We start from the raw sequence: 14,152 nt of genomic DNA, 5'->3' as shown, positions 1-14,152 counted from the left end.
TTGGGAGGTTTTTATTTACTTCTATTTTCTTGTGTGATATGGGCCTGTTTAGATAGTTTACCAGATCTTGATTTAACAATGTTATGTGCCATTTGTTTAGAAAACCATCTATTTTATATAGATTTTCCAGATTTGTTGAGTATAGTCTTTTATAGTAGGATCTGATGATTTTTTTAACTTCCTAAATTTCTGTTGGTATGTCTCCTTTTTCATTTTGGATTTTATTAATTTGGATACTGTCTCTTGGCCCTTTACTTAGTTTGGCTAAGGGTTTTTTCTACCTTGTTGATTCTTTCAAAGAACCAGCTTTTGGTTTTGCTGATTATTTGTATTGTTTTCTTTGTTTCTATTTGGTTAATTTCAGTCCTGATTTTGACTATTTCTTGCCTTCTACTCTTTTTGTTTGAGTTTGCCTCTTTTTATTCTAGGGCTTTCAGGTGTGCAGTTACATTGTTATTGTACAATCTCTCTTGTTTCCTTACCAGGGCACTTAGTGCTATGTACATTCCTCTTAGCATTGCTTTCATTGTGTCCCATAGTTTTGGACACAATCATCATAGTTTATGATGTGTCAATATTTTCATTAAATTCCAGAAAATCTTTAATTTATTTCTTTATCTTTTCCCTGACTAAATTATCACTGAATAAAGAGTTGTTTAGTTTCCACATGTATGTGTATGTGGGCTTTCTGTAGCTTTTGCTGTTATTGAAGTCCTGCCTTAGGCCATGGTGGTCTTATAGAATGCATGGTATTATTTCAGTCTTCTTGTATCTGTTGAGGGTTTTTTTGTGACAAATTGTATGGTCGATTTTGAAGAAGATACCATGAGGTACTGAGAAGAAGGTGTATTCTTTTCTTTTAGGGTGAAATATTTTGTAGATATATTTTAAATCCATGTGGTTCATAGCCTCTCTTGGTTTTACTGTGTTTCTGTTTAGTTTCTGTTTCAATTATCTGTCCATTGGTGAAAGTGGGTTGTTGAATTCACCCACTATTATTGTGTAGGGTTCAATGTGAGTTTTGAATTTTAGTAAAGTTTTTTATGAAATTGGGTGCTCTTGCATTTGGGGCATAGATGTTCAGAATTGAGACTTTCTCTTGGTAGATTTCCCCTTTAGTGAATATGAAGTGTCCTTCTTCACCTCATTTGATAACTTTTGTTTGAAAGTCTATTTTATTGGATATTAGAATGTCAACTCCTGCTTGTTTCCTTGGGGCATTTGCTTGGAAGACCTTTTTCCATCCTTTTACTCTGAGATATTACATGTCTTTGTTGTTGAGGTGTGTTTGTTATATGTAGCAAAATGCTGGATCATGTTTATATATCCAGTCTGTTAGCTTACGTCATTTTATAAGTGAGTTGAGTCCATTAATACTAAAAGATATTAAATAGAGATAACTGTTGGTTTCTGATATGTTTGTTTTTGTAGGTGGTTTTATGTGCTTGTGGCTTTCTGCTTTTAACTTTGTTGTGAGATGCTTGATATCTTGTCCTTTCTTTGGTGCAGGTATCTTCCTTGTGTTGGAGTTTTCCTTCCAGGATCCTCTGTAAGGATGGGTTGGTAGATAGATAGTTTTTGAATTTGGTTTTGTCCTGGAATATTTTGTTTTCTCCATCTATGTCAATTGAGAGTTTTGCTGGATATAATATCCTAGCGTTTGTGTTCTTTTAGAGTCTGTATGACCTCTGACCAGGCTCTTCTGGCTTTTATAATGTCTGTTCAGAAGTCTGGTGTAATTATGATATGTCTACCTTTGCATATCATTTGGCCTTTTTCCCTTCCAGCTTTAAATAGTCTTTCTTTATTCTGTGCATTTAGTGTTTTGATAATTTTGTGACAAGAAGTTTTTCTCTTTTAGTCTGATTTATTTGTTGCTCTATAGGCTTCTTGTACCTTTATATCCATCACTTTCTCTAGGTTGGAGACATTTTCTTCTATGATTTTTTTTTTTTGCAGACATTTTCAGGTATTTTGAGAATGTTAGTTCTCCTCTATTCCAATTATTCTTAGAATTGGTCTTTTCATTGTGCCCTGAATTTTATGGATGCTTGGGTTAGGAGTTTTTTTTATGTTTTGAATTTTCTTTGATAGTTGTGTCAATCTCTTCTACACCTAAGATTTTCTCTTCTATCTTTTGTATTCTGTTGTAATACTTACATCTGTAACTCCTGACCTCTTTCCTAGGTTTTCCATTTTCAGGTTTCCTCCTTTTATGTTTTCTTTATTATTTCTACTTCTACCTTTAGGTCTTGGATAACTTTATTCAATTCCTTCACCTGTTTGCCTGTGTTTTCCTGTATTTCTTTCAGTAAATTATTGATATCCTCCTTAAAAGACTCTATAATTTCCATGAGATAAGATTTTAGGACAAATTCCTGATTTTCAGATGTGTTGGTATATTCAGGGGTTGCTGTGGTAGGAGAACTGGGTTCTGGTGAGGTGATGCCCACGTGTTTTGGCTTCTGTTGCTTATGGTCTTGCACTTGCCTTTCACCATCTGGATATCCCTGGTGTTGGTTGATCTGGGTAACTGTATGGAGTCTGCCTCTTTTGTCCCTGGGTTGCTTCAGGTCTCCTGCTTGGCTTGTGGCCCTGATATATAAGACCACCTGTGGGGTCTTCCAACTGGAAACTCTTCATGAAGCAGAGAAACTGCTGATCTATTGCCCAGGATGCTGTAGATTCCCTGGGAGGCCTTGAGACTGTTGAGTCTTCTGTGGAGCAGTCAAGCTGTTGTCCAACTGTGATGATTGCAGCCAGTGCTCAACTGCTCTGACAACAGTGAATCTTCAACTGCTCTGAGTGCAGAAGGTCCTCTAGGATGGACCGGAATATGCAGTCTTCAGGGGAGCAGACCAACTAGGGGTGTGCCCCAGCAGCAAGGATCAGGCGGCTCTCTCTCTCTTTCTTCCATTCATTCATACAGTCCATAGTCCTGTATCTCCTTTGTCCTGTCTGCTTCTTTCCTCAGTAGAGTCATGGCATGTTCATGTTTTAAGATACCAAAATTGCTCCTATCTAAAAGAAATACAGGTATAAAAATGGAGTACAAATTAAACGAATGGCTGACAGTACCTGGATTAATTTGATATCTTTCCTATGGGCAGGCATCAATCTCTGTCACTGTTACTAATGTCATGTTTTACTTGCACACAGAAGCTGTTGTCTAATCATGGCTGTTCTGCAGGAGGTTCTACACATCAACTGACTGAGACAGATGCAGTTACTCACAGCCAATCATTTGACTGAGATCAGGGTCCCCTATAGAACTGTTAGGGGAAGGGTTGAAAGAGTTAAGGAAATGGCAACCCAATAGAAAGACCAACAGTGTCAACTAACCTAGACATCTGGGAGCTTTCAGAGACTTGATCACCAACAAAATAACATACACAGGCTGTTCTGAGGCCTCCCACACATATATAGTAGTGGCTAGCTCATCTATCCTTAGTAGAAGAGGATATATCTAATCCTGTAGAGACTTGATGCCCTAGGGTGGGTGGATATCCAAGGAGCACCCTTTCAGAGGTTGGGAAGGGGATTTTTGAAATAAATAAATGAAATAACTAAGCAATAAAGCAATATCTCATATCCTTTTTACTACATTGCAGAGTACTTCTTGATTTTTATTGGGAGGTGTTGTAACAATATTTGAAATTGTTTTTCCTCACTTTCTTTATGTAACATTTCTTACTCACTCATTCTCTCAAACATATTTAGCCACATTGCTTTTTGTACCAAAATATGCTGATTTTCTGTTGTTTTGTGCCATATACATAAGCTTTCCAGATTGAGGTCCATCACACAACTTAATAGAAACTTTCCTTTCTATGATTTTAAAATCATGTCATGTTTCTGTCATGAATCTTTAGATATATCAAATATTTTCTTTAAAAGTTGTCTTTAAAAGTTGTCCCACAGTTGTCTATTGTTCTCTGTGTGGCAGTGAGGACCCCAGGCTTTAGCACTGCTATCTTTGTTTAACTCATGATTGGGTTGTCACACTGGCAAGACTTTATAGGTGTTGGCATTTATCATTCCTTCCGGATGCAATTTCAAAGAATAATTCCCATTATATGGCTCTTACAAAATTTCCACCCCAAATACTACAATGAGCCCTGAAACAACCACCAATACTAATATATTGCAGATGTATTTTCTGGGACTGGGCTCTAAGTCTGTATTTTGATTGACTGTAGTTTTATGTAATAATCATCCAATAACTTAACAGATCATAGTATAATAAAACATATAAATATCAAGAAGCTGCACAATATATAAAACTACATAGAATCAAGAAGTAAAACCACTGGTAATAATCACACTTAAGCTATGACTGAAGAAGAAAAGCACAGTGGCAATGTCCTCCTTTCATACTAAGCAGAATGACAGACAACTGATTGCTTCATCAGTTTCCTGTCAGATATCACTAGAGTTTCTCCATCTTAAAGATACTATGGTTTTAGTACACACATCATATGAAGATTGCATTTTTAAAAATTATCATAGAGAAAAGAAGGAATTCTTAGAAACAGAGAAATAAAAACATGCACAATATACCATAGTTGGGCTTATGGTACATCATGAAGAGATTTTGATTAACAGATACTCAAATACAAAGTATCTTAAAACAATTTTAACTATTAAAATAATTTAATCTTTTTTGCAATCCAGACTCTATCCCCTCACCAAGTCCACTCTCTGACAGTTTCACATCCGATATCTCCTTCCCCTGTTCCCCAAAGGATGACCCACCCTCTCATGTCCACCCCACCAGACCTCACCATTGCCTGGGGCCTCAAATCTATTGAGGGTTAGGTGCTGAGTCTATACCCAGGAGTCCTCTGCTGTATATCTGTTGGGGGCCTCATATAAGCTGCTCTATGCTGCCTGGCTGATAGCTCAGTGTCTGAGAGATCTCAGGGGTCCAGGTTAGTTGAGACTGTTGGTCATCCTACAAGGTTTCTCTTCTTTTCAGCTTCCAGTTTTTCCCTAGTTCAACCACAGGGATCCCAGCTTCTTTCCATTGGTTGTGTGCAAATATCTGCATCTGACACTTTCAGCTGCTTTTGGTTACATCTTTCAGAGGGCGGTCATGATAGGCCGCTCTTGTTGAGCACAGCATAGCATGAGTAATAGTGTCAGGCCTTGGGGCCTCCCCTTGAGCTGGATCCAAATTTTGGCCTGTCACTGAGCTACCTTTTCCACAGATTCTTCTCCATTTTTGTCCTTGCAATTCTTTCAGACAGGAACAATTTTAGGTCAGAATTTTTGACTGTGGCATGGCAACACCCTCCCTCCACTTGATGTCCTTTCTTTCTAGTAGTCATGGGCTCTACACATTCCCTCTTCCCACTGTAGGACATTTCATCTAAGGTCCCTCCCTTAGAGTCCTGAAAGTCTTTTACCTACTGAGTCTCCAGTACATTCTAGAGGGTCCCCACCACCACCTACCTCCCAAGGTTGCCAGCTTTCACTCTTTCTTCTGGCCCTCAGGACTTCAGTCCTGTTTCCCCCACCTAATATCTGAACATGTTCCTATTTTGCCATCCCTGTCCCTTTCACACCCATGTTCCTCTCTCCCCATCCTGTGATTACTTTTTTTTCCTGTTCCCAAGTGGGACTGAGGCATCCTCACTTGGGCCCATAGGTCTGTTAACTTTCTTGATACTGCAGATTGTATCCTGGGTATTCTGTACATTTTGGCTAAAGTTCCCTTATTATTGAGTACATCCCATGCATGTTCTTTTAGATCTAAGTAACCACACTCAGGACAATATTTTCTAGTTTCATCCATTTGCCTGCAAATCTCAGGTGGTCTTCATTCTTAATAGCAGAGAAGTATTCTGTTGTGTAAATGAACCACATTTTCTGTATGCATTCTTCTGTCATGGGACATCTAGGTTGTTTCCAGCTTCTGGCTACCATAAATAAGGACTATATAAACATAATATAGGATGTGCCCCTGTGGCATGGTAGGGCATTTTGGGGCATATTCGCAAGAGTGGTATAGCTGGATTTTCAGGTAGATCTATTTCCAATTATCTGAGGAACCTCCAGATAGATTTCCAGAGTGGTTGTACCAGTTTACAATCCCACCAGCAATGGAAGAGTGTTCCTCTTTCTCCACAGCCCCAACAACATATGCAGTCGCTTGAGGTTTTTTATCTTAGCCATTCTGGTTGGTGTAAGGTGGAATCTCAGAGTCATTTTGATTTGCATTTCTCTGATCACTGAGGACTTAGAACATTTCTTTAAGTGCTTCTCAGCCAATAGAGATTCCACAGTTGTGAATTCTCTGTTTAGTTCTATACCCTACTTTTGATTGGGTTGTTTGGTTTTGTTGGAGTTAGTTTCCTTATATATTTTGGATATTAGCCCTCTTATCAGATGTGGGGTGAATGAAGACTTTTTTCCCCCATTCTGTATGTTGCTAATTTGTCCTATTGGCTATGTCATTTGCCTTATAGAAACTTTCCAGTTTCATGAGGTCCCATTTATCAATTCTTGATCTTGAGAGTGATCCATTGAAGTTCTGCTTAGGAAATTTCTCCTTGTGCCAATAAGTTCAAGGCTCATTCCCACTTTCTCTTCTATGAGACTCAGTGTATCTGGTTTTATGTTGTGGTCCTTAATCCACTTGAACTTGAGCATTTTACAAGATGAAAAATATGGAACTATTTTAATTTTTTTACACACAAACTTCCAGTTAAACCAGCAGCATTTATAGAAGATGCTTTCTTTTTTCCCATTGTATATTTTTGGCTTCTTTGTCAAAGATCAAGTGTCCATAAGTGTGTAGTTTTATTTCTGCATCATCAATTCTATTTCATTGATTAACATGTCTTTGTCTGTACTAATTCCATGAAGTTTTATCACTATTGATCTGAATAATTTTAATTTTTAAAAATAAACTTTTTGAAATATTTACACATGGATTCTGTGTATCTTTATTATTCCCATTTCTTGCCCTATCTCCTCGAAATTTTCTTGAGTTAAGAAGGGAGTCACACAGCAATTGTATTGGAGTGGCTATGTGTTCACTGTGAACATTGCTTCCAAAGGACAGTCAGGATTTTAGGAAGCATTAAAAAAAATGTGTGTCTTTGGTTAGGATACATGGATTAGTTAATATGTTTTACACTTTGAGTATAATAATTTTGATTTTCATTACTTTTCTGTGGATTAAATTGTGAGTTTATTGAAGTAAAGTGTAAATATATTGTTAAGCTTAATTTCTCATGTTGAGATAAATTGAATGGTCAACCTAACTTTATATATATATATATATATATATATATATATATATATATATATTCTATTAAAAGAACAAAAGATTAATAGGCTTCTTAGATTTGGACATTTCTAAAGAGAATGCTTTTATTTTTTAAAAAGAGACCAATTAAACATACACATGTATTCAAAAGCTATACAATTTAAAGAAAGTTCTCAGCAATGGACTGTCATGGACAATTGCCAGAGCAGACCATGTAGACACGCACTTAGCAATCTTGCCCAGTTATGCGGCACATCAATGCACTGAGATGATATTTAATGAAGAATATATCAACGCGTAGGCAGTGAGAAAGGTTGAACATTGCCAAAAATTTTTTACTTGTGTCTGTTGATCTTAGGCCTGGAAGGTATTCCCAGATGATAGTTTTTTCCCAAAATGTTATTTTAGGATAGACCTAAAAATCAAAATAATTGAAGGTTACTTGATTATATTATTAGTGTTCCTTTTCTCCATGTTTCTTAAGTGTTCAGTCAGAGAAATGTTTCAGAGATATGATACTTCCATCAAAGTTATGTGTTTCATTATCTATGAAAAGAGACTCTCAAATGGACCTTTAGAATCTAAGGTGAAGATGCACATGCATTTTTTTTTTTTTTTTTTTTTTTTTATAAAATGGAATTGATCACCGAGGAAGTATGCTGTTTCAGAAACAGAACAGTAGGAAATCTCTGTTTGATTTCGGGACAATAGAGGAGCTCATATCACTTTCTCACTCAGGAATTTCTTACATGTTCCTTCATATATATTTCACAAAAGATGATATGGACCACAATTCTTTTATACCTTTCAGCTATACCCATTCTGCATGCATACAAAAATATGATGAGTATCAGATAGTGATGATTGAAAGACCTGCGTTCTTTCTACTTCTACCAAGAAAGGTGTCCTCTAAGTGTCTATGAGGAACATATTTGTCTCATTTTGATTGTCAGGGTGGAAGATGATGAGAAGCACGTCTGAGAAATTTGAGCTGCCAGCATCCCATTAGAGCAGTGTCTCTCAACCTTTCTAATGCTGTGAACTTTTAATATAGTTCCTCATGCAGTGACAACTCTGACCATAAAATTAGTTTTGTTGCTACATTATAACTGTAATTTTGCTACTGTATTTAATTGTACTGTAAATATCTAAAATGCAGGATATATGATATGCTGTTCTTGTGAAAGAGTCATATTCCCCCCAAAGAAGTCATGGCACACAGGTTGAGAAAAACTCTCTTAGGGGAAGATTGTCCACAAGGTCAGATATCTGTTTCACTCTGGAAAAACAAGCTACCCGAGAATTTTTTTTTTTTTATTTACACAACCCACTTTTATGAATAAGAATAGCTAATGGGAAATTGCTCACCTTTTTGAGTACCCACGTAAGGTCATCATGAATTTCTCTGAATTTCAATTCTATCTCCTGAGCTTTTGAGTAGATTGATTCAGGGACATCTTTCATGTCACTTAGTACTTCCACTAGATAGTATACAGGAGTGATCCATGCACCCATAAAATTGATCATCGTTTTTAAATATCTTTTTGTCTGAGAAAACATAGTAAAACCATGGTATTAAAAGAATTTCAGTGCAGGAATTTGTTGCATTTAATGTCATGTAAAGAACCTAAATTGAAATATATTTTTATTATGTATATATGACCTCTGTTGTATAGATGTTATATTTTAAAAAATAGTCTATTATCTGCAAAGTAAAATAAATTATGATCTGTATCAATTACCATTTTTCTGAGGTTAGGCCATTATGTTTTGTTCTCCCCAAGCAATTCTAACAGATTCCTTATAGCAAGATCATTATTTGGCTACTTGTTTATCAATTGGTAAAACAGGTCTTGCTGGGAAACAATATTGGCCAATAATATTTGACTAGGAAAGATAGATTCACCAGCGGCGGACAATTGGCTCAAATCATTTCTACTCAAGTATTCATTCACTGCAATAAGTCATGACATTTATTCATGTACACATTTATAATTTTTAGGTGAATTTAAGAAATTAGAGTAAAGATACAATGAAGAGAGCAGGGTATTTATTATTGTGCTTTCCCCTTTATTATGACAGAACATATTAGTTAGCATGTATAGGTGAAGAACATAGCACTGGCTTTAATAATGGAATCAGTGTGACTCATGAAAGAATTTTGTCACTCTAGTTCTTATTTGATTTAATCTATTGATTGTATTGATGTTTGCTAGTTTCCCCAGTGGTCATGAATATGGGGATAGACTGGAGCACATCTATTAAAATGGAAAGAGATAAAGACCATTAAGTGCACACTGGCATTCTTAAAGTCCATGCAGGTGTAAATATACTGTACCACTTATCAAAATCTGTTTTTGTTGTTTAGTGACTCAAATAATGCTATTTGTGGTTAAGATTTTGTGAGGGTAATATACAGCAATGCTAAAAATAAATAATTTGCTGCATGTCTAGCAACAGGTCAAGAAAAATTTCCTCATTTCTTTGTACTCATTTTCTTTTATTGTTTTCAAATAATATGCAAATTATATCATATTACGATGTGCTATTACAAGGAGTTAGAATAAGGTAGTGATACCAATCATAAAATAGAACTACTAGGATAAGTAGATCTTCTCATTATGAATTTGGGCATTGTTGCATCCTAAGGAATATAAAATAGTATTTCACAGGACTACTCTGCTCAGCTGGTTTTCAGTTTAGGCCTTGAGAACGATAGAGGGATGATGAAATAGGTAAAATTAGAAGTAGAATCAGCACTGATTTGAAAATCAAGAAGCAGGTGATAGTGTTTGGTAACATAGGATATCACCATGCAGAAGCCATTTGCAACAGATAATTAATAGTCATGTTGTTATCACTGAGGTAGGAGTGAGTATATAGCCATAGATATCCAACTTATCTCAAAGCATCCTAAAAAGGAGGGTTTAAAATTTTATTGGCAAGTCATTGCTAAAATACAATTCTTTAAATGGTCTATTCTATTTAAGTATCACTATTACTGGGTATTTTTTGTTTGTTTGTTTGTTTTTGGATTTTTTTTATAATTTAGTAGCAATATAATCTGATCAATTTTTATATTCCACCTCAATTTTTTTTCAGCAATCATAATTACTGAATCTATCATAATGCCCGCCTTAACTGACAGCAGCACACACTCAGGGAATTACATCTGGTGTTTTATGAAAAAACAAAACAAAACAAAACAAAACAAAACAAAACAAAACAAAACAAAACAAAACAAAACAAAACATGAAGGATACTTACCTTGAGATTTTCATGTTCAGGTCCATGAGCTGGTGGGTTTGTGACATTAGAGTGGCAGTGATTTCTGGCTCTGAGAACCTCCTCATCATGCCTATACATGCGTGAAACCTGCAAATAAAAACAAAATTCAGTTAGAGATCAGAAATTATGTAAATGAATCAATGACCAGAATACTAATATATTTTATTGAATTTATTAATTATAACAATAAGTATTTCATAAAAAACAGATATTAAGAAATAAGAAAGTGCCAATTACCCAATTCTGTTTCTATTTATTGTATCTGCAATTTAGTTTGGGTTTTCATTAACTTTTGAATATTTAAATTCTTCCTCTATTCCTCTCCTTTTTTCTCGTTTTTCCTAAAAGTTACTATTTTCAAAGGCAAACACTGAAGGGAGTGAATTTATCAAGTATTCAATGCTTTAATTATCATCTTTCTCTAATATCTGCACAAAGCCATAAAATATGTTTATTAGCCTTCCTATTTTGTGTCAATAAATACTGATATGTTCTTATCCATACATCAAAATTATAGCTTTATTAGTATAATAGTATATACATATACCTGTGCAGTTTATAATAAAATGACGTTGTGTGCATCATAATAAAAATCACTCACAAAATAGACTATTTTACCATGAACTCCATATAAGTTTAATTCAACAAAATATAAAAATTAACAATTAATATTGTGTGTTTGATTAATGATTGTATAATTTTGGAAATTTTAAATTTACTAAAACATATTTTAGAATATAATATTTATTTCTAATAATCAACTATTCCCTCTAAGTTTGATGGATTATTGTTAAAATTAAGAAGTTGAAGAACTGCCAGCTAAGAGCAGGAAATACAAATAATGTATAGTGCTTTCTCATTGATGTTGAAATTATTAACATGAGGCTCCATTTGGGAGTGACCAGAAGATAATGAGGTACTTACAAGTGTTTCAAATTGTGCAGCTGAGAATGGGTTGTGGTACTGTCATATTGAGGGAAAAAAATAACCTTTAATTAGTACAAAACAAAAACAAAATACAAAAACCAACATGAGGACATGTTTATTGCAAGCAAAAACACATTTTCTTGATAACCATCATATAGAAGATTTCCCTACTTCTGTCATTCCTTTTTTTTTTTTTTCTGACCTTGAGAAATAACTGGTAACTATCAGCAAGAAAGCAAAGGATACACTCCTATTTCCTCCCAGACATTGGACAAATTCTATCACTGAAAATCTTCAAACCACAATTCGTAGCAATTAGAAGCTTCTTGAAATTCTAGACTTCTTCCTTCCTTCCTTCCTTCCTTCCTTCCTTCCTTCCTTCCTTCCTCCCTCCCTCCCTCCCTTCTCTCTCTCTTTCTTTCTTTTCTCTTTTCTACCCTCATGCTTTCCCTTCATCCCACCCCATTTCATTCCTTCCTTCCATCTTTCCTTCCTATCTTTTATTGCTTTTCTCTTTCTTTCTTTCTTTCTTTCTTTCTTTCTTTCTTTCTTTCTTTCTTTCTTTCCTTTCTTTCTTATTCTTTCCTTAGTTCTCTCTCTCCCCCTTTCTCTTTCTTTGTTTCTTTGTTTCTTTTTGTTGCTTTCTTTTTTCTCCTTTTCACCTTCCTGCTTTCCCTTCATCCCACTCTCTTTCATTCCTTCCTTCTATCTTTCCTTCCTTCCTTCCTTTTTTCTTCCTTATCTATCTATCTATCTATCTATCTATCTATCTATCTATCTACTTGTCTTTCTTTCTTGTTTTCTTCTCCTATTCATATAATACAGTTTATCTATTTTATGAATATATACTTCACTGTAATGCACATCTGGTACCGTGAATATCCACAGTGTGCTAAATGAACATAGTCAATAGAAATTCATGATCCTGAATACAGCAATAGGAAATGAGAATTCTTGCCCTAGGATCAGTAGTTGGTTCCTCTTTTACCTATGAAGATGGATTTTTTTCTGATATTTGAATCATCATGATGAGTATCTCAAGTATAGTGAAGTTCAAGCATTAGCATGGATGTTGAGATACTTACAAACTCTTCATGCATTTTATCAGCAAGAATATTGATGACTTCAGCTCGCTGAAGGGCATTCTTAAATGTGATCACAAGGGGATCCGAGCAACCATTCTCTTCTGTTTGACATTCAGGAATTGATGCAACTTTCTCCCACAGTAGCAAGTTTGATACCACCACCAGCAGGAGTGCCCCTGCAACATAGAAATAAGAGCCACTTAGGGGTCATGCTTTAAATGTGAGTTTTAATAGAGTCAACTGATTCAGGAAAGTTTTATCTGTCCTAAGTTTTCTTTAGTGAATGACTTGGCATTTGATATCCAGAATGACAGATAAAAAACACTGTGAGCACTTAGTCCAGTAATTGTGGTTTTTTGTATAATAGTTTGAAAAGCAGGTGGTATCACAATTTTTATTGTTTTAGAAGTGATTCTGAATTTTATAAATGTCTTACACTTGAATTAATTCAGTATTTTTAAAGTAATTTTAGATGGTTTATTTACATTGAAGTTTAAGCTCATTTTCAGTTAACAAAACTTATGACAAATTTGTACTTTTTAAACTTCATATCTGATGTCAATATTTTTGACACTGATGGGGCAAGGACAGTGCAGCTTACCTGTTTGCTTCTTCTACATGTTTGAAAATAAATAAACAGAGGACGATCACTAATATAGAAGAAGATGAGAATGTTATCCTGAAGAAAAGCATGTCAGCTTGCAACTGCTAACTTATGATAAAACTCTATAAGCATTCATTGCATCAAAACTTCAGATAATTTTCTTAAAGTTGATCTGAATAATAATTCTGTGAGAAGGTTTGATTCTCATAATTGCAATCTGAATATATTCATAAAGGAGATGTAAAATATGGTGAAAATTTTTCCTAATGGCATATTATTGATGATATAAAGGTCAGAACAACAACTGTTAGTACTTTCTCGCTTACTTTTTTATAGAACTCCACATCTTTCCTGCAGAGAACACAGACACTATTCTAAGAGTGTTTTATCAAAGATCATCATTATTTGTAAAGAATAAATTTTATCACTATGCTGTCATAGCAGAAGCTTTTAAAGCTTGATTTGATCTGATTTCTTTTTCTCTATAACACTCAATTTTAAAAGTTGTTATAATGATCAGGATTAGCCTCAACTTTCAAATAGCTACTCATGAGGTACTACAAGATGAGCCTTACACTTAAGACTGAGGGGATATTATATTAGAATAAGATGAAGAATGAATATAAGCAATAGAGGTCCAGAATGTTTGCTGCAAGAAATTTTTCATTATTTTATTACTAATTACCAATTGTCCAGCCCTAAAATACTAGACATATGAGCAACACTAAAGGAATTAATAAGTTGTCTATATGCATCTACAAATGCAACAATAATGATTAATGAAAAAAAAAAAGTCCCTGAATTTGAAAGGGACCATGGGAAAGGGTTTGTGAGGAGTTGTATGAGTGATATAATAGAGTAGTCATGCATGAAATTCTCAAAAAAAATAGAAACTTAAAAATGTTTTCTGATATAGCTGTCTCTGTGAGACTATGCCAGGGCCTAGCAAACACAAAAGTGGATGCTCACAGT

At 34.8% G+C, this 14,152-nt stretch overlaps 1 protein-coding gene across 2 annotated transcripts in view; it reads right to left on the bottom strand.

Moving 5' to 3' along the window:
* Positions 1-7,349: 7,349 nt before the first annotated feature.
* The window catches only part of LOC110308597 (prolactin-8A8-like), an 8,804-nt gene continuing 2,001 nt past the window's right edge, over positions 7,350-14,152 (bottom strand). Inside the window, exons 2-6 of one of the 2 annotated variants that reach the window (XM_021181031.1) lie at positions 12,577-12,752; positions 11,489-11,527; positions 10,544-10,651; positions 8,645-8,824; positions 7,350-7,691 (exon numbers count right to left, since the gene is read on the bottom strand). In XM_021181031.1, the coding sequence (XP_021036690.1) occupies positions 7,503-7,691; positions 8,645-8,824; positions 10,544-10,651; positions 11,489-11,527; positions 12,577-12,752 (692 nt within the window). In that variant the 3' untranslated portion in view covers positions 7,350-7,502. Of the gene's footprint in view, positions 7,692-8,644; positions 8,825-10,543; positions 10,652-11,488; positions 11,528-12,576; positions 12,756-14,152 lie in introns of both variants that reach the window. The other variant, XM_021181030.1, reaches the window with a different exon arrangement.

Source organism: Mus caroli, chromosome 13 (assembly GCF_900094665.2).
Source record: "Mus caroli chromosome 13, CAROLI_EIJ_v1.1, whole genome shotgun sequence".
Taxonomy (NCBI): Eukaryota; Metazoa; Chordata; class Mammalia; order Rodentia; family Muridae; genus Mus; species Mus caroli.
Note: the sequence above shows the minus strand (reverse complement) of the source record. Positions and strands in the feature narration are given on the sequence as shown.